Source organism: Ambystoma mexicanum, chromosome 11 (genome assembly GCF_040938575.1).
Source record: "Ambystoma mexicanum isolate Mex_15411 chromosome 11, UKY_AmexF1_1, whole genome shotgun sequence".
In the NCBI taxonomy this organism is placed as follows: domain Eukaryota; kingdom Metazoa; phylum Chordata; class Amphibia; order Caudata; family Ambystomatidae; genus Ambystoma; species Ambystoma mexicanum.
The window spans coordinates 1196526213-1196547086 of record NC_090934.1 but is presented as its reverse complement, the minus strand read 5'-3'; the positions used below and the strand labels follow the sequence as shown (position 1 = coordinate 1196547086).

The 20874-nt window shown below is 46.7% G+C and overlaps 1 protein-coding gene across 1 annotated transcript in view; it reads right to left on the bottom strand.

Annotated features, from left to right (window-relative positions):
- Positions 1-20874, bottom strand: part of NEIL1 (nei like DNA glycosylase 1) — a 152572-nt gene that overhangs the window by 38641 nt on the left and 93057 nt on the right. The window contains exons 8-9 of the mRNA XM_069624548.1: positions 1316-1343; positions 1080-1144 (exon numbers count right to left, since the gene is read on the bottom strand). Coding sequence (XP_069480649.1) covers positions 1080-1144; positions 1316-1343 — 93 coding nt within the window. The remainder of the gene's footprint in view (positions 1-1079; positions 1145-1315; positions 1344-20874) is intronic.

Genomic DNA, 20874 nt, shown 5'->3' with positions numbered 1-20874 from the left:
AGTCACAAAAAACAATTACATAAAAATAAATTAAGCAGGCCACAGCTGTTAAAGAAAAAAAAAAAAAAGAATTAGCTCAAAGAGAACCCAGGAGAATGCATTTTGGGTATGGAGGTGGTGGGAATGGCCATATTGTTTAGAATGGCAATGGGCAGTCAAGAGGTGAGTATATGCACAAACACCCACAAGCCACGTGCCCCTATTCACATGTCCTCACTCTGTTAGCTGTACACCAATGGAATAGTTTTGGCTTATAGGTGATGTTTTTGTGCCACCTACCGCCTAAAACAGGATATAGGACGCAAAATGTTCCCGCTTTCTATCTTATCTAGAAACCTGCCAGATTGTACATGGGAGAGGAAGGAATGTCAAGGGAGCCTACCTCAAGGGCTGTCTACTATAACCAGGAGGACTGGGAAAAATCTGCATCTTAGAAAAAGGAGACCCCCACACACTAACTGCTGATCCCCCCTCTTCACCACTATTTGATCAGCCCAAGTCAGAAAGGATACCCTAGTTTAGTTATTAAAGATCCCTCTTCCCAATAAGCGTGCACTTAACCCTAACTTTGTTTGTTTTGCTAATAAAGATGTAGAACTGGATACCTGCAAGAGTGTGTTCTGTTGGTCACTTTGTCACATCACACGCATTTTAAAATCTGATGATCTGCTCTCAATTCTAGATGTAGCAAGCATAAGTATAACTCAAATTCTTCCAATTCAGAATCCTTCCATTTCACAGTTACCGATCTGGCTCACATCAAGCGGAACAAGCTTTTTTGTTCTGCTTAATTTTTTATATTTAAACCGTATTTTAAGGACAATGCTTATACTACATGACCTCACTCAGTGAAACTCTCATGAACGCTATATGATAGCATCTCTTTGAGCAGAAGATCCACGATCATACAAAGTTTGGTCGCTTGTACCATCAAGCGACAACTCCTCACACAACAGGAGACTCTACAAAGCACATGCAACAGTGTCTCTCTCGATAGACATTCTTCATGGCACATATTAACTCTACAAGGTCATCTATGTGGCCTCCCAATAACTCTGCCCACACCAAACTTGCCTTACCTTTACAAGCGTTGTTTCAAGTTTTGGTTTCGCCATAGACCCCATCTTTTGGTTTTTCTTTTCGCCTGAAACAAAATATTTTTATTCACAAAGAGAGAATACAGAACAAAAACTGATTAAGTGCAAGGGTCTAGACAGAAGTACCAGAATAGCTTCCATATTTCCAGTTGGGGGATTGAGCCTATAACAATTAAAGATACAAACACCTCTGAAAATAACCGAGATATTAAGCTCACCTTTTGGGGCCATGGGTCCAGGGTCCCCCTGCAACCAAAGAGATGCCCATTAGACAAGCAGTGGTACAGTTATCTGCATCACTTCTTTGATAGACAAAATGGAAGTGTGTGCTGGCTAAATTGGAGCTTGCTTCTTAGACTCCATGTCAATATCCTCCTCTGCATGTGGTAGGTTTAGCTCCCCAATGGTTGTTCGCTTTAGGCAAGTTTCTATTTTGTGGTATATATATTTAAATGGCATACATCCATACAACATTGTAGGCGAGGGCTGTGGACCAGAATTGCTGAAATGTGCTTTTGTAGTAAGACAATGGGATTCCTGATAGTACATCATAACATCTGCTAATTTGCAACTTAGTGTCTGATTTGAAGTCTAACATTGTATCACAACGGTGACCTTTCCACATTCACAGAAAATGGCATTCCTGGTGGGGAGGAGAGGGTCAAATAAGACCTCTAGTAATTGTGCACCCTGTTTACTATGTGATATGCCTTACTCCCCCCCCCCTCTACATGCGGTCCCCCGATTCTCCAAAGTGCAAGTGTTGATACAGTCCCCACGGCATCCCCCCCGCCACCCCACCAGAGCCTGGCAACCACAGCCCACTGTCTTATAGCTCTGGGCAGCAGAAGACTTTAAAGCTTGAGCAAACGCCTTATTCAGGGAATCACCCCTTGGCCATGCTGCAACCAAGCAGTACAGAAAATATTTGGAAAAAGTTGTTAATTTCCTCCACCCAGATCGGTGTTGTTAGTTAGACGATCCTTTGCTGGGCCAATAGCCATTGGCACAGCACACTGTGTTCCCACAAATGCAAATATGGACTGGCAGAAGGAACTCTTGTTTAACAGTGCTTATACTACATTGTCTCTGAGCACCATGAACATAGCACAAGTTTTCTCCAAGTTACATGAAGGGTACTAGCTGTGAAAACTTATGTTTCATCTCAAACATGCTAAAACAATAAGAGCCATTCTTAACCAGGACCCTTTCAGTTTCACGTACTTGCCTTCCTCTTCAATAAATCTCAGAGGTGATCAACCGCTAAGATATAAGCTCACAGTCATAGGCTGCACTTACTTTGATCTCCTCAGTACTTAGACCAACAGTCTCCCAGTCCTAGCTAACCAGCAATTCCCCCTTACTAGAGTTACCAAACACACAACAGCCCCTTGATTATTAGTACATACTATCTGCCAATCGAACCCAAGCCGGTCTCTTAAGCACACACTACAAGCTTGTTAGGAAAGATTCTCTTTCTGAAAGTTTCCCTCCATAGTTTCCTATGGAACACCATTCTCTTGAATCCGTTTTGATGCTGTACTAACTTTTTTGAAGGGCAGTTAAGGGAAAACTGATCAATCCTTCAATCAGTGCTCGGAAACATGGTTTCCCTTTTAAAATTCTTATATTTTTAGCACTGCACACAGCTTCTTAAAATGCAGTGCAAGAGGGATATTTTTGTATCACCTGTAAGGGTGCAGAAGCAAGGCTTGGACATAATGTTGGTATATGTTTGGATACGACATGCATTACTCACCAAAATAGCATTTCTGAGGATTGTAACTGCTTAGATTCACATGATGTGAATATAGTCCGACACCTAGTGGTAATCGCAGAGTATTGCTTCTTTCTTTGGAGGTTCGAAAGGGGACGTCGACATGGGCGTGACCAACACTATCCCTAATGTGACGTGCAGTGTACCCAAAATCCCTCACGCGTGGAGGTCCCTACCATTATGTTTTTTCTGCTGTGAGGAAGCGTTATAGCCAGCGTGAGTGAGTACATAAGAGAGAAGGTGCAAAATGTCTATGTTCCTTCTACTCCATGAGGGGCGGAAGGGTAGGCGCATGTGAATCTAAGCTAATACAATCACGGTCGGACTGGGACAAGAAATAAGCCCAGCCACCCAAAAAAAGTGGCCCACCACTAGCCTCAAAAAAGTGGGCCACCCCTCATCTCACGACCCTGCACCTCTGATGACATCACCGGAAGTGATGTCATTTGACCCCCACCCCAAATTGACATCCCAGTTAGTGGCATCAAATAGCATTGTTCCTAAGTACAGTAAATTACTGTGAATCCAAGCAGACGTCCAAGGCCAAATATGTTATTGTATAGCACTTACGCGCAAGCTCTTTTTTATAGAACAAAAATGCATACAATATTGCCCAACCAGTGTTGGTACTCATTTATCGACCTAAAACTTTTTTTTCCACATTTATTTTTCTCCATACCAGCCCAGGCATGGCCAGAAACCGGCCCCCACTCCCCAGGGACGATTTCGGTCCGGCCACGGGCCGAAAGGCCAATCCGACCCTGAATACAATCATCAGAAATGCTATTACGGTGAGTAATGCATGCCTTCTGATGCTTGTTTATCTGCTTAGAATCACATGCTGTGCATAGACTAGCGAGCAGTACCCAGAAATGGTGGTGGGATGTGAGAAGGCACAGAAGCAAAGAGATGTCTTAGCACTGCTTGTCCCACCTGAGAATCAGACCTAGAGTGTGTATCTAGGCAGTATTGTTGTGCGAAAGTGTGTACAGAACTTCAGGTTGCTGCTTTACAAATGGACTCAAGAGGAACATTTGCAATGAATGCTATGGTAGCCCCCGTGCCCTGAGTAGAGTGTGCTCTAGATGTGAAGGGCAGATCTCTCTTGGCAAGAGCGTAGCACAGTGTGATGCAGTTTACGATCCACTTTGAAATAGCTGATTTAGAGACAGTGTCCCCTTCTCTACCAGGTGCTACTGAAACGAAAAACCTTTTGGTCTTTCTTAGTGGTTTTGTCTTTTCCAGATAATAGATTACCGCTCTCCTCACATCTAGTGTGTGGAGGCTTCTTTCTGACACGTTAGTGGGGTTGTGGAAAAAGGTGGGCAGTTCTATGGACTGGTTCACATGGAACTTTGAAATAAATTTAGGAACAAATCGTGGGTGAGTGTGCAGGACCACCTTATCCTTGTGAGATGTAATGAAAGGGTCTTGAACTGAAAAGGGCTTGCATTTCACTTACTCTCCTTATTGACGTGATCGCCACCAAGAAGGCGGTCTTGTAGGTGAGTGCTTTAAGGCTAGCCTTATGCATAGGTACAAAGGGTGGTCCCATTAGTCTAGTAAGTACAACATTCAGGTCCCATCCGGGAGCTGGGTTGCAATGGGGGGTGGGGATGAAGTCTTTACCCCCTCCATAAATGCCTTTATTATTGGAATTTTCCATCACAAAACCTTTTTCTGGTATGTGGTGTATGCTGAAAGTGCAGCTAAGTGGATCTTTAAGGAATTGAAAACCAGGCGTGAATCTAGCAGGTGAGTTTGGTACAGGACAATATTTGTTGGAGTGCATTCAATTGGATTGATGCTTTTGTCATTACACCAGATGACAAAGTGTTTCCATTTACTGGAGTAGCAATGTCTGGTGTTGGGTTTCCGTGCTTCCCTAAGTATGTCCATACATCTTTGAGGGTTGTTGGAGGTGCCCGAACTCTTTGACTTCAGGAGTCAGGCTGCTAAAATGAGAGTTTGAGGGCATGGATGTAGTGCTTTTCCCTTGTCTTGCGACAGCATGTTGTAAGGGCATGGCAGCTTCCTGGGAGGGGAGACTGCCATTGCCATGAGATGTGAGAACCAATGTTGGTGTGCCCACATCAGGGCCACCAGAATCATCCTGACTGGTTCCTGGTGCATCTTGTGCACTATTCTGCTGAGCAGGGAAGTCAGGGGGTGTAGGGGGTAAGTGTAAACAAATTTCCCTGACCACGTTATCCAGAGACCGTTCCCCGTGGAGCGGTTCTGCGGGTACCTGGAGGCGTAATCTGGGCATTGTGCGTTCTCCAGAGTTGCGAACAAGTTGATCTCTGGGAAGCCCCAGTCTGTGAAGACGTTGAAAACAATGTCTACGTGCAATTGCCACTCGCACTCTCTGGGTAGTGGGAAGTCTCTGCGAAGCACGTCTGCCAGAAGATTGAGTTCCCCTGGAACGTGTTGTGACAGGAGGAACATCTTGTGTTTGAGAGCCCATTTCCATATGTTCTGTGACAGTTTGGATAGCCCTGGAGAGCGAGTGCCCCCTTTTTTTGTTTAGGTAATACATGGCCGTAGTACTGTCTGTGAGGACTAGGACTGTTTTCCCCTGGAGCTGTGTTCGGAATGCCTTTAGGGCTTTGGACACTGCTAGCAGTTCTAACAGAATTATGTGGTTGGTTGCTACCGCTGGGGACTAGACACTGTGCAACGTCTGATGAAGGAGGTGGGTCCCCCCCCCCACCCAGTCAGATGCGTCTGGGGTGAGAGTGGCTTCTACTGCGGGGGTGGTGAAGGTTTTCCCCTGCAGAAGGTTTTCCCTTGACCATCACTGAAGAGACTGAACGAGGGCTGCCAAGACAACCACTAGATCGTCCCATTGTCCGATGGCCTGACGCCATTGGCTCCACTCTTCCATGGGGAGCATGCACAGACGTGCGTGTGGAACTAGGTAAATGCAGGAGGCCATCATGCCTAACAGTTGCATGGTTTTGAGTATGGTCACCTCCCAACTGGGTACATAGTGAGGGATCTGGAACAGCATGTTTTGAACCCTGTCATCGAAGGGAAAGACAAGGCCGTCTTTGGTCCGAATTAGAGCCCCCAGAAATTGTTTCTGGGGTCTAGGCTGGACTTCTTTTAGTTGATCGAGAATCCTAGACTGAAGAGGAGATCTACTGTCTTCTGGGTATTTGATAGGCATGTTCCGTACAATTCCCCCGTTATCAGCCGTCGTCGAGGTAAGGGTAGACTGTGATGGACTGCCTGCGTAGGTGAGCAGCTACTACCGCCAGTACCTTCATGAACACCCGGGAAGCTGAGGCAATGACAAAAGGAAGAACCTTGAACTGATAGTTCCTCTATCATAAACCTTAGGTACTTTCTGTGTGCTGGTGTCATGATGCCTACCCACGGGGAACCAGACCAGGTCCAGCAACCCCGGAATCAGGTATCACGTTATTTTGAGCAAGCCCAAAAACCCCTGCTAGCGGCTGTTTGGGTGCGGTCCTGGCGCCTATGGCGCCAGGCTCATATGGAGAGTCAGTCCTGGTGCCATAGGTACCAGGCTCAGAGTGGAACTTACCTGATGCAGACCATGCTGCAAGCTTACCTGATGCAGACCATGCTGCAGAGCTCCAAGCCAAATGAGGCTTGGAAGGGACTATTTTACCTAGGGACTATTTTTTACTCGGGTGGGGCTGGGGAGGAATACTTACCTGGGACTACTTTGGAGGCTATTTAAACCACACCCGAAGAGCAGCACACGCTTCGCGTTATTCTGCATCCAGCAGCGTAACGCTCACCGTGTCTGCAAGCCTGCATCCAGTCTTCTGCCACGCCCGCCTCGAGTTTGCAGCTCCTAGAAAAAGGAAGGAACAGAAGGAGAAAAGGTTAGAATAAGAGCAAAATCTTCGATCCTTACCTGAATTCCGGATCCACCGCGCCTTCGAGCTGGAAGAAAGAAGCATTTTACGCGTGCTGCCTCGCCTGCTGCAGCGCTGCGCTGAACTCACCGGCCTTCGCAGCATCCTCACGATCCACTGCATCCTTCTGCACGTTCCCGCCGCACTCTGGCACCTAAGGGGAACACAAGAACAGCAAAGGTGAGCCAAGGGAATAAACAGAGGCAATAGTAACTACCCCCATAGACTTACCCGATTACCGCCGGGGGTACTATTCCTCTTCACCGGTCGGCGCAGTCTCCATTGCATCCTCGCTGTACCCCGGCCCCTAAGGGAAACAAAAGGACAACAAGGTGAGACAAAGGGACAAACAAGGGGAACTCTTCTCACCGCAATAGACTTATCCAATTCTACCGCCAGAGGCATTTTTCCCGAACTTCATATTTTCTCTCCACACCTGAATAAGGGAGCAAGCGACAGGTTACATTCTGGCCTTATTTTATTGAACTGTGTAGGATATGCCAAATCCTTACCTGAACTTCCGTCAGCTACCACGAGGAACTCTTCGCTGGGGTCAAGCTGCAAGCTGCAAACTGCAAACAATCGGACAAGAGTGAAAGTCAGACATGTGAACTCTTACGAACTCCATACTTTTCAGAGTCAATATTGTTCTGGAACTCACCAATTCCTTCGAGCCAGTGAAGCAACTGGTTATCAACGCGCCCCTGTGCTCAATGCAGGATGGAGAGCTCATCTTTTCAAACCATCAGGTTAGACTGTAAGAGGGGACATCAAAGGTGATCTGTGGGGAGAACAGCAGGGGTGGGGGGATTTACGCTCAACTCCACGGGTGGTTAATTCCCTTTCTCCATTTACAGAAGAATATTCCTAAGGGCCAAGCAAACGAAGCTAGGTGGGCCAGTCCAGTCCGTCATCTCGGCCCTACGCATCACATTGGTGGAGACCGCAGCTGTCCAATCCAGATCGACGCCTCTGTGGGAGCAGGTGAGCGTAACAGCTGGTAACATTGAAATATGAAGGTATGCATCTTTCATATCCAATGTTGCCATCTAACCAATCCCCCTATTCCAGCAGTGGGATTACTACCTGCAATGCTGCCATTGTGAACTTTAGTGGTTCGACATACTTGTTTGCTGGGTGCAAGTCTAATACAGGCCGCATGGCGAGATCCTGTTTGGGTACAAGGAAGTACACTGAATAAATACCCTTGTTTACCTGATGAATGAGGACGATTTCTATGGCGCCCTTTTCCTGAAGGATCTGCACCTCTTCCAGCAGCATTTGCTGGTGATAGGCGTCTGCTCCTTGGTGGATGGTATTGAGGCGGCTGGTGGAAACCGATACAATAACCGTGGGTGACAGTCTTGAGCACCCACTGGTTTGATCCGATCCCCTCCCATGCGTGAATGGACAGCCGACCCGGGAGGAATGGGAGGGGACCCGTACTGGCAAGTCATTTTGATGCAGAGGCTAGGGAACCTTTGGGGCAGAGTTTCTGCCTCTACCCTTGGCCCCGCGCTGTCCCCTTTGCGGACATTGGCGGTTGCCAGCTGAATCTTGTCCAAGGACCATGGGGTACCTCCTGCGCCATATTGCCAGTGTGGAGATCGGTAGAAGGACTGACCTCAAAAGGACCGATGAAAGTTTGCACCTCCCTGTTGTTGGTAAGGCCTGGCTATAATCGGATTGAGGGATTTAAGCATCTCATGTTCTTTTTTAGCTGTTTCCAGGGCTTCATCCAAAGCCTTACCAAACAAATAAGACTCTACTGTGGGCTTGTTTATCAAGGAGGCCTGAGGATCCAGCTTGAAACATGAATTCTATAGCCAGTGTCTCTTGAGGAGAGTTCCCTGAGCCAGAGTGTGTCCCGTCGTCTCAGCAGCGACAAGTGTGTTCTTGAGGATGTTTAATTGGTCTACCCTCTGAGACAACAGCCAGCAGGCATGATCGTGTGGTTTCAAAGACCTCTTGGAGGCCTTCTTGGAGCAGGCCCCATTGCACATCGATGTAACTAGCGAGAAGGATGGTATTATTCACAATCCTGGTAGAAAAGGCTGCAGACGTGGTAATACGCCTGCCAAGGGCATAGAGTTTTTTGCAGTCCTTATCGGGGAGCCTCCGCCATAGACAGTGGCACTGCAGCCCTTTTCCTGGTGGCTGTAACAACCAGCGAGTCTGGAGTGGCATGACCTTGAATGTACATCGGGTCAGATGGAGAGGGGCGAAACAGTTCCTCAACCTGAGGGTTGACAGCCCTTGTAAGGGAAGGAGACAATGAGGAAGTAGCAAGGCGTTTCTTTATAGAGTTCAGCAGAGGAATAGCTTGACTTGTGGGATGTTTTCCTTTAAGAATGTCCACAGCAAAATCAGAGTCCTGAACAGCCTCCTGTGTGGCGATACATAAGTGGTCTGCGGCCCTCGTTAGGATGGCATTGAATACCATCTGGTCATCTATTGGTGATGACTGCCTCTGCTGAGGTGAGGAAGGCGGGTCCAGACAAATAATGTCTGGGTCTGGGGTATGAGTGAGTAAGAGCCAAGGCCCTTCATCTGCTCGCTGATCTTGTCCCCAGTCTGGGCATTGGTCAGTTGTGTCTTTACCAAAAGGATTGTCCTCATGAGTAAAAGGATCCTCATATGTTTCTTCTGGCTCAGAAAACTCAAATATGTCCTCCTGTTGAGTTTGTCTCAATGGGGAGCTTCTCCAGCTTTGGTAGAATGGGGCAGGAATCCTCCTCCCTAGGTCTCTTGGGAATAATGTACCTTTCTGAAAAGTCCAGGAATTGGGACATTTTATTCATATCATTTTCAAACCTCTGCCTACTCAATGGTGATGAACCAGAGGGGTCTGGAGGAGGGAGAGGCTCTTCAGAAGGGGGAGAATGACCAGTTAAAGCCCTAGAGAGGGTTTGGGTGCCTTCAGAGTACTCATCTCGACGAGAGGGTGTGCTTCTGGGTCTTTCCTCTGCCAAATCAATAGCCACGAGACTCTGGCATACTTTCGGCGGCTGTATGAGGGATTCCGACGTGCCTGTAAGCACTGTCGCGGTTGTTGACACTGTTGAAATAGGAGCCGACGCGCCTGTCATCACTCGTGTTTTTTTGTGGGAACACACTTATGAGTAGAGTGCCCAGTCACATGCTGAGATGGTGGTTGCGGGGAGGGCGCCGGACCGTGAAGTTTGGCAGGGACTGTGGAAGTTTTCGGCGGGCCTGTTGGCATTCAGTGCTTCTTCAACGTATCCCTCGAGGACGGTTTGGGGGTTGTGTGCTTTTCCTTGGGTGGTGTGTGCCCTGTCAACAGCTGTGTACCGGTGGTCTGTCAGGGCCGGGCACCTGGGAACAGTGGGGTTCAGCCAAAAGGTCTATGGCCTCCACATTGCAGCCATGGCTGCTGCTAGAGTCCTCATCGTCGTCCGAAGCAACAGCGCCCATGGGGAAACAACTCTCGGCCTGCATTGTGTAGGCCACCCACTGCTTTGTTCGCCCATCTTTAACGTCTTAGGACGAAAGAGTTGAGGATTTAAAGGAACGCTTGTTGTGGTCACGAGGTAAGCACCTATTGCATTTGCGATGGGTGTCTTTCCAGTAGTATTTTCCATTACACGACGGACAAAATTTAAATGGAGTCCTCTCCATAGCAGAGGTAAAAGGCGGCAGCCAGACCGGTAAGAGAGGGGAAAAGGAAATGCATTCTCAGAAAGAATCAACCCAGGGCCCCAATATCTCTACTGTAAGGGCCTGAAACGTCGATCGATTCACCAGTCACCGAACAGCAGTGGATGTCTTCGGCGTAGGGGTCCACGAAGCAGTTGTTGAAGAGAAGTAGTCGAGACTAGACGACCATCAGTCGTGGGACAACGAAATAACTATTTTGCAATATCAACTCTTGCAAGCTCCGCATAAGGCGACCAACTAGTTGGGTGGAAATAAACAATCTGAGGGACCTCGACGTGTGAGGGATTTTGGGTACACTACACGTCATGTTAGGAGGGATAGTGTTACAGTCACGCCCATGCCGACAGCCCCTTTTGATCCTCGAAAGAAAGAAGCGATACTCTGCGATTACCACTAGATATCGAACTATATGCATGGCAGGTGATTCTAAGCAGATTTAGGCATCAGAAACACTTTTATTAAAAACAATGAGGTTGGAAAAATGCTTTCCTATCCCTAAAGCTAAGAGGAATTTCCCTACCTCAAAAGAAACAAATTATTTTGTTGTGAAATTATAACAGTTGTCATTGTTGTGCCCCCAAAACCCTTCTTCTGTCCCCAACAATAATAACCTAAAATAACTTTGTAAGGATGGTCTCTTCTCAAAGTAATGTGTTCACTGGATCTCCAAAACAACAAAAAAGTTCCCAATTTCACTGGTAATAAAAAGTGATGCAAAATAATGCAAGTTGCCAACTGCTAGGGTTGTGCTCCTTTCCCCGAGTTCCTCTTATCTTTAGTCGCAATATAGTTCAGGAGGGACAGTTAACTTCACAGTTCCCGTGTCCTACTGGCTTGGTACATCCGCTTACAAATGTAGAACTCCCCCCCCCCCCCCTCTTTTCTCACAGGCTTTTAATCTTATTTTAGTCTCTTAATGGAGTGCGGGTCTCCGACTCACACCTTTGTCCAGACTGATTTACTCTCTTGTCCACTAAATAACCGTCATTGAATGGTCTTTGTTTCTCTCAGCGTTCCAAACCCTTTTTACATACTTGGGTGTGAGCCCCCCAGACTTGTGATTTTGCGTGGTGTTCCATCCATTTGGATCACTCTTTTCAAGTGCACCACTGTTCCGCTCATTTGACTCAGGGTTCCACACCCTCTCTTTCCCCAGGGTCTCAGTCCCTCTGGACTTTGGGTGCAGGTCCCAGACTCACAGGTGCATGGTATCTGGTTCACTCTCCTGCCAAGTATGACAACTATCTTTTATTCAGTTCAGGATCCCAGACTCTCTTTAGCTAAGGTCCCAGACTCTCTGGCTTTTGGGTGCGGGTCCCGGACTCACAGTTATGCTGCATTTGGTTAGTTTCTCATTGGTCTCCTTCTGACTTCCAAAGGGTGAGGGGGGTCCCAGACACTCTTATTCTCGGTTGCTTGTTGATTTCCCTCCGAATTTCAAAGGGTAGGGTCCCAGACTCTCTTGTTCTCGGTTTCTTGAGTTCACCCCGTTGTTTCCCTCTCAAAGCTCCTAGGAAACCTGCATACCCGACATATCTGCCTTCTCCTTGGCGGTACTGGTGGTTCCCAGGCAGCTGTGGTCTTCCACAAGGCTTCGGTTGGATCTGGGCATCTAGCATGGTCTTCAGCATCTTTGCAGACCGAGGCCACCCTTCTGCTGAACGCTCCGTCTCTACCACGGTTCAGTTTGTGTCCGGCTATGGTTCTCGCTTGTCCTCGTTGGGGATATGTCTTGCTCTCGCCAGTCTCCTCGGCGTCTGAGCTTGAACTGCCATGATCTCCTGCATCAGCTGGTTGTATTCCGTGTAGCCAATCCCTGGTCGCTGGGAACTGGACCCCTCACAAGTGATCCGTCTCCTCCTGATCACCTTCTTCATCGCAGTACCAGTCTTACAGTTATAGGCACAATAATTTGTATTATCTGGGTTTGTATCGCTGTTATGTAACTTGGGTTGGCAACAATATATATTGGGTATCTTGTCTGTCACAGTATCAGCTTTCAAGCCACATGGGCAATACTCAGTATTATCTGACTTTTCAATGTTAGTATCCAAGTTAGGGTGACTAGCTTGATAACATGATAAAGGAGCTTGGCCGCTTTGGCAAGAGTATATATTAGCGCCATTTAAGAAGGGAGCGGGAGGATTTTCCATAGGGGCTGAATATGGCAAAGCCTGTTGGCTAGCTTGGCAGCAATATATATTAGCAGGAACACTTATCAGATTCTCCCCCTGCATACCACACCTGGGGGTCTCGGGGGAGGGGGGGGGAATTATGGTACTGGGGAGGTACCATCCCAGGTTCATCAAGGTGGTCCCCCGCTTCAAAAGAAGTGACGACATTCTCAGATTTGTCACATGCCCTAGCTTTTAAAACCAAGGCTTTTTGGTTACTTTAGATGTGCCTAAAGACAAGCAGTTGCATTTTCATCTTTTGGCACTGTTTTTGGTGAGCACATTTGCATTTACCATGTTGGGCTACTAAACGTGGTGTGGCGGGTCAGAAGAAGGACGCATACTTTGATAATTCACTATCCGGTGTATTAACGAAAAGGAAAAGGCCCATCTTTCCATGCACTATAAGGCATCCCTACCTAACAAAACTAGCTACGGTGCTCGTCAGTCGATAGTGAATGTCTTAAAGGGATGGTCTAGTAAAAAATTTTATTTAAAAAATAGATAGGCCACATAAGAATACTAGCATCCTCCGTTTTAAAACTTCCTATGTAAAATTTGGAGCTATTCAAGCTCAAAATTCGAAAAAGCAAGCACAGGGGCGCAGCCATTTTGTGAAATGGAGGCCCTCCTGTGCTGGCTTTTGCGACACTAATGAAGGAAAAGCCAGCCAGCTGTAGTAAACAGTCTACCGCTGGGTGGCTTTCCCTTCATTAGTGCCGGGACTCGGAGGAAGCGGACCGGAGACCAGAGCAGGAAAGCTGCAGCTGAATCTCGGTAAGTGCTATTTATTTTTTTTACAAAAAATAAGCACTAGCTGCGTTTTTTTTTCTAAGTTTTCCGGGCTGGAGGAGCCCGGAAAACTTAGAAATAAAACCGCAGCTTTAAAAACATTGTATTTATGTTTGCGGTCGCTTTTGAAGCGACCGCAAACATAAATACAACGTTATTGTGTTGGAAAACGCTGCGGTTTTTCTTTCCAAGTTTCTCAGGCTCCTCCGAGAGGAGGAGCCTGAAAACTAAAAAAATAAATAGCACTTACCGAGATTCAGCTGCAGCTTTCCTGCTCTGGTCTCCGGTCCGCATCCTCCGAGTCCCGGCACTAATGAAGGGAAAGCCACCCAGCGGTAGACTTTGTTTACTACAGCTGGCTGGCTTTTCCTTCATTAGTGCCGCAAAAGCAAAAGCCAGCACAGGAGGGCCTCCATTTCACAAAATGGCTACGCCCCTGTGCTTGCTTTTTCGAATTTTGAGCTTGAATAGCTCAAAATTTTACATAGGAAATTTTAAAACGGAGGATGCTAGTATTTTTTTTTTATATGGCCTATCTATTTTTTAAATAAAATGTTTTACTAGACCATCCCTTTAACAGAATCTGTCCTCCGTCCAAACTAAGTCTCACTGACCCTACCACTTTAACAACTAAAGACAAGAGAATGACTCCCTTCTGCTGGAGCTTTTGCTTCTTGCAAACTTCTGTTTCAATTGCTGATTTTCAGATAGTCTCTGGTGACTGTTTTGATCAGTTCATACAATTCGTTTAACACTTTACTGTACTTTTGTTTCTTTGCTCCTTGATTGTTACTCTTTAGGGTTTGATTATTCTCCTCTTGATTCGCTCTACAGAGAGTTGTTCTCTCTTCCCATGGTAAAGTTATCCAATGTTTATAACTCTTTATATTCTCTTACTTTTTATGTGGTTCATAACATTTAATCCCTTTCTGATGTCTGTCCCTGGACATATATGCCGACTCAGCATTCTCTTCAGCATTTTCTCTTGTTTATTTCCTCTCTCCTTTTAGTCTACCATCTTGTCCTTTACCGAGAAGAGTATGAATATTCCAACAGTAATTCTCATTTACCGCTTGAGTTTTCACTGTTCCAATTTCTTTATCTTGGCTGAGACGAGCATAATTGGTCTCATAACGGTTCTCTTTCATCCTCTGTGTCTAAGTATCACAGTCCCTTAACTTTGACTGGGACGAGTAGGATTGGTCCCCTAACAGTTCTTTGTTCCCCTCCGAGGTCTCCTTTTCTCCCTGTTACCTGGTTATCCTTAGGAGCACGTCACTGGGGCTTCTGCTTGCTCATGGTCGGTTCTCTTTTCCGCCAGCACAGCCTCTCTTGTTCCTGGAATGTCTCTTCTTTCTTGCCGTCATCTAGGATGGTCGTACAGTATTTCCAATATCTCTAGGTTCTGCATCTCTGCAGAGCGGTTTCGGCATTCTTTATGATACTCCTGGTCCACCATGAGAATTTGTGGGTTGAAATAGACTGTTTATTATGTAATGTGAAGAGAAAGAAAAAAAACATGATAATGAACACGTGTATTGGCAGTATTCTGAGATGGTGCCTTCATAATAAGAACCGAAAAAAATTATTATACATATATGAAAACACAAAACGCTTTCGGTAACTGGCGCTCAGCCTCTTTGTGGGTGCATTCTGGGTGGTCCTGAAAGCTATATATAACCTGGATGTATTTGTGTGTGGTTGTGGTTCCTTTATGTGATGCAGGCCATCTGTGTATTATTTGTGCATCAGTGTGTTTTGTTTGTGCTTCCAAGTATGGGATTTTAGCACCTATTTTCCCATTTTGAAATATTTGGGTCCCGTATGGGGCTCAATTGTTGACCCAGATCTTAAGATGGAGGACCTTGGATTGGTCCGCCAGCACGGGGAACCAATGTGTTTTTAATCGTATTTCACCTCAGGTGGGATTTGGTCTCCCCTGCAGGGAGACTGTGGGTGGAATGTCCGAGGAGTTTTAGAAGGACGCTGGGCGAGGTGCGCAAAAAAAAGAAAATAAAAAGGGAAGAGAGAGGATCCCCAAAGGGCTCAGTTTTGTTTTTCAGTGTGTGGCATCCCGCACGTGGCAGGCCTTTCCGGCCTCTTTTATGGTGTGCAGAATCGGACAGAAAGGGTAGACCTTGGCTTTATTTCTCGCTAAATGGGAAATGTTTTAGTGGGGGTGTGGGGGAGGGGGTTTCTGCGCCTACGGTATGACGTGCCCTGGCAAAGATTTAACCGCTACAGTTAAGTCCAGTGGGCACTTCTTTGTCTGTTTTTTTGTTTGTTGTGTTTGGGCCTTAGCCAGCCTGGGTTTTGGACTGTTTGATGCAGGGTGGTTTGTCCTTGTTTTGTGGAAATTTCATTTGTGTGCGACTTCATTTATAATTGGTAGACTGCAGCTATCCAGGTTTTCTCACGATATTGACATTCTAAATCTCCATTTTACATCCAGTTACAAACATTGGGGACTGTTGAAGGTACCCGTGTCAGCATAAACTAACAGTATATGTACGCCTTACTGATTGGATGCTAATGTGTTTTTATGGTAACATTTACTGAGTTAATCGCTGTTAGACGCCCAGTGGAGTAGAAGCTGCCACCACAGGTTTTATGCAGTCCCCCGGTTAAATTGTGTTACCTATAGCCCATACGTCATTCAGCTAATCCCTGCAGAGCATTAATATGTATTTGTTCAGATCAAAGGTTTCTGATGGCAGGGTTTTTCCGCCTATGTACATAAAGCCCTAATATTCATTTATTTCCCAAGGCATCCGTTACCAGGGTCTTTTACAGCTATGCAGGTAAAGCACTATAGTTATTTAATGTGTCTAGCAAGTACCATGAAATTTGGTAAGGCAGCAATGTATGAAGTTGCTGTTATCAGTGTGTGAATACCATAGTGCATTGGCTAGCCCTCTGCTTTGCAACATATTGCCATGTAGTGCTGCTATATTATATAAACAACACCCTGACACAGGCTTGGGGTAAATTAAATGTACTTTGCACTTTAGCCCAAAGTGCATCAGATGTGTACTGTATTTTACAAATGACATTATTATATTTATATGTAGTTATGCTAATTCTTGCTTGCATGTCAAGCAGATGAGACACTTTATTCAGTGATATGAACTGTAAAGTATGATTTTGAATGGATGATGTCCTCCCACGTATCCCTTATCTTTGATATTTCCAATATCCAGCATGCTGCCTCTGGGGAAAAAAAACTTCAGCAGGGGGCACTGTGCATCGATGCCTGGTCGAGTTGGTGTCCCTCAGAGGCCTCCGTCTCGACGTCACCGCCGGTACATATAGCACACGCAGAGCCCGTTGGCCTTAGTTCTGTTTTTCTGCGCTTCACAGCTTCGTATGCATAACGCCTAGTTCCTTATGGAAATTTTTGATTATTCTTCAAAAATGCACCAATTTCAACACAAAATGGCTTTGTCTTCGGCGTCGTCCACTCCTCGGTCCGATCAAGTGCTGCGACTGCGGTGCAGAAATGTCTGTGACGGACCCCCACAGGATCTGCCTGTGGTGTTTAGGGTCAAATCATGCATGTTTGGAGGGCGAGGACTGCCTGTAGATGACGGCCAAAGCCTTGAGAGAGTGTAGAGGGAAGCTGCCGAGAGAGAAAACTTAAAAATCCCCCTCTACTCAGTTTAAACATAAGACATCAGATGAGTCGAGAACAACTTCTCGTCGAAAGAGGTCTAAACATTCCTGTTCGAGAAGTGGTTGGCACCACTCCTCGACTTTGAGGCATGGAAAAAAGAAGCGCCACAGGTCACCATTCACCTCGTCGTCCTGTTCACCTGAACGGGTCGTTTGTCCTTCAAAATTCAGTACACCGGCACAGTGGGAGGAGTTTAGACTATGCTAAAGGTGTTCGAGAATGCAGTAATGCCCCCCTCGACAAAACCTAGACGCGATGCTCCAGTCGAAAGAAAGAAGCATAAGAGCTGTGCGTCTTCAGACCTGGCTGCAAAATCTCCTCGAGAGCGATCTCATCCCTCGAATCTAGAAAAAGTCTCCTCAAAGACTAAAGGGCCAAAAAGTGCGTCATCGGTGCCGATACTGATAGAGAAGCCATCAACGCCTCGAGTGTCGACCTCCTCGGTGCCACCTGTGTCAATCCCTTTGACACAATCGTTGAGGTCATCAACGTTATCGTTGAAGCCTTCAATGCCATCATCGAAACCATCAAAGCTATCGACGCATTTGTCGAGGCCATCAACATCAACAATTTTGATGGTTTCAGCTCCTGCGATGACTGCCATAATGCCTATTTTGTTTGAAAGGACTTACACACCTCAACCACAAGCAGAATAGTTTAAGTCTCCCTCTTCAATTTATGAAGAGGCAGAGGAATCCTCTGAGGAAGAAAGACCCCTTGGGTTGCAATATGGGACACCTTCAGTGCCTGAGGAACTTATATCGGAGTATTCTCGCATTAAAAGAATGTCTTCATGAAGCTAGTGGCATTGATATTTCTCCCAAGATTGATTTTGGAAAGGCAGACCCTGGATACCATGCTGAAGTAACATACAGGCAGCTAATGACAAGGGTCATGAAATATATGGGATGGTCAAGACCCACACCTATTTTTGAACAGGACGATCTCACAGATATATTATACAAAGGGCCACAGGAGGACCCAATTGTCCCTTTACACCAGGCTCTACAAAGGAGAGTGGCTTCAAAGTGTGAAACACCAGAGGTTATACCAGATGTTAATAAAAAACTAACAGCCAAATACAGAGCCTCTAGTTCGGACCCTTTTTACCTCTCCAAACACCCTTCATCAGAAAGTCTGGTAGTACAAGCAGCCACTTCTTCAAGTAGACAAAATGCCTATCTTTTTTCTCGGCTCGCAGAATGGCTTTAAAATCTGCCAATGCTACGTGCACGCTAGCGAGATTTACACATACCCTTTGGGAGTGCATTTTAGTGGCGGCTGACCATATCCCAGAGGGGGAGGAGCGAGACGGTTTCCTTAGCATTGTCAAGGATGGGAAGGACGCCATGTACGAATCCCTCCAGACTGGTCTCGACTCTGTTGACCGCATCATCAGAGCCATGGCGGCTAGTACAGTGATTCGCAGATTTGCTTGGATGCGAAAGTCAGGATTTGACCCAGACGTACAATCCAGACTTCTCAACATGCCCTTTGACGGCACGCATTTATCTGGTAATAAAGTTGATGAGAGTTTGGAGAAATTGCAAACTTCCAAGGCAGCAGCAAAATCTCTCGAGCCCAAATAAGACAAATGCAAAACCGGCTCACAGGTAAGCCCTGGAGGGTAGGTCCTTTCGCCATTATTCCGCATTCGGAAGGGGCAGAGGACAGCCATCTCAAAGAGGACAAACGATTCCCCCGTGGTGGACAGGGGAGAGGTATTAAGACCGCAACAGCAGCAGCTGCCTTACCTTCAGCCACTGCTCCAAAACCTCTCTGAGGTCTTCGTACACAAGACTGCAGTAGGAGGCAGGTTGTCACAGCATCTGACAAATTGGCAGGCTATTATTTCAGATGCTTGGGCATTGGATACAGTTGCCCAAGGTTACTGCCAACCTTTCCTGCAAAAACCTCAGTCATCCACCGGGGAACAACTCTTTGAAGATTCCAGATCCACTCCTTATGCAGGAGATTTAAACCCTGCTATAGGTAGGTGTTATAGAACCAGTACCTGCAGCACAGAGGAACAAGGGTTGGTACTCCCCATATTTTCTAATTCCAAAGAAGGACAGAGGAATGAGACCCAGACTTGAACAAGTTCCTCAGGAAGGACAAGTTCCAGATGGTAACCCTTTCTCAGATCCTTCAGGCCCACCAGCATCAGGATTAGACAGTATCATTGGATCTACAGGATGCTTACTTTCATGTGGCGATCCATCACAAGTACAGACAGTACCCGAGGTTCACTATTGGCGGTTCTCACTATCAGTTTCGGGTTCTGCCTTTTAGGCTGGCCTCCGCCCGAGGGCTTTCAGCAAGCTAATGGCGGTTATGGCAACGAGTCTCAGGACAGGGGGGGGAATTCATGTCTTCCCCTACCTAGACGATCGGCTGATCAGGGCCAGTTCCCCAGAACAGGCCCTGGATCATCTCAGCTGCACCTATCACTCCCTCCACAGGCTGGGCTTCTCCCTCAATTTCAAGAAGTCCCACATGATACCATCACAAATACTCCAATTCATCAGAGCAGTCCTGGATGCATCCCTGGGCAAAGCCTCGCCACCAGGGGCAAGGGCTCAAGACATTCTGCAGATGGTGAACAAATTCCAGAATGCCCAACATCTACCGGCCTTTCATTTTCTGAGGTTGCTCGGCCTCATGGCATCCTGCATTTATCTTGTGCCAGAGGCTGGCCTGAGAATTAGATCTCTCCAATGGGCTCTCAGGACCCAGTGGTCACAATTCTCAGGAAAGATGTCAGATCTCCTTCAAATCCCAGACAGTCTCTCACTGGATCTTCAGTGCTGGGCCTGTCGGGAGAACATCTTGAAAGGAGAACCATTTTGGAAACCATGGCTGGTGATAACAGTAGTGACGGATGCCTCACTCACGGGGTGGGGAGCCCATACCAATGATTGGACCATCAGCGGTCGTTGATTTCCATCGGGATCCAAACTACATATCAACCTTTTAGAGCGGAGGGCAATCAGACTAGCGTTGAAAGCCTTTCTGCCCTCTGTACGGGGAAGGAATATCCTGATAATAACTGACAACACAGTGGTCATGTACTACCTCAATAAGAGGAGGAGGTGTATGGTCACTACCACTGTGCAGAGAGGCAATGCAACTCTAGTTTTGGGCAATACACAAAGGAATCCCTCTATCAGCAGTTCACCTAGCCGGAGAGAAGAACACAACGGAAGACGCTCTGAGCAGGCAGAGCACAATCTCCCACGAGTGGGAAACTAGCTCAGGAAGTCCTTCAGGAGATCTGGAACCTTTGGGGAACCCCTCAATTGGATCTGTTCGCGATCAGTGCCAACAGGAAGTGCAAACTATACTGCTCAAGGGAATTTCCCCCGAGAATAGCTCTAGGAGATGCGGTCGTGGTGGACTTGGAGTTTCCACTTCTGTACTCGTTTCCTCCAATCCCCGTCATTCCTCACGTAATTAGGAGGTTGAGAGGGTTCAGGAAATCCATGATCCTAGTTGCCCCAGACTGGGACTGGCGGACATGGCAACCAGATCTTTTGGACATGTTCATCTGCCCTCCAATTCGTCTTCCACAAAGAGAGAATCTTCTCTTGCGAGAGGAGGGTCGGGTTCTCCATCCAAATATCAGGACTCTCAGCCTTCACGCATGGTTTCTGAGATACAAGGATTGGGACCTCCCAGACGACGCAATGGAGATTTTGCTTTCGGCCAGAAGGCCAGCAACCTAATCTTTATAGTTCTGCAGCTGGTGTGGAGATAAGAATGTTGACCCTTTCTCATGCAATACACCTAT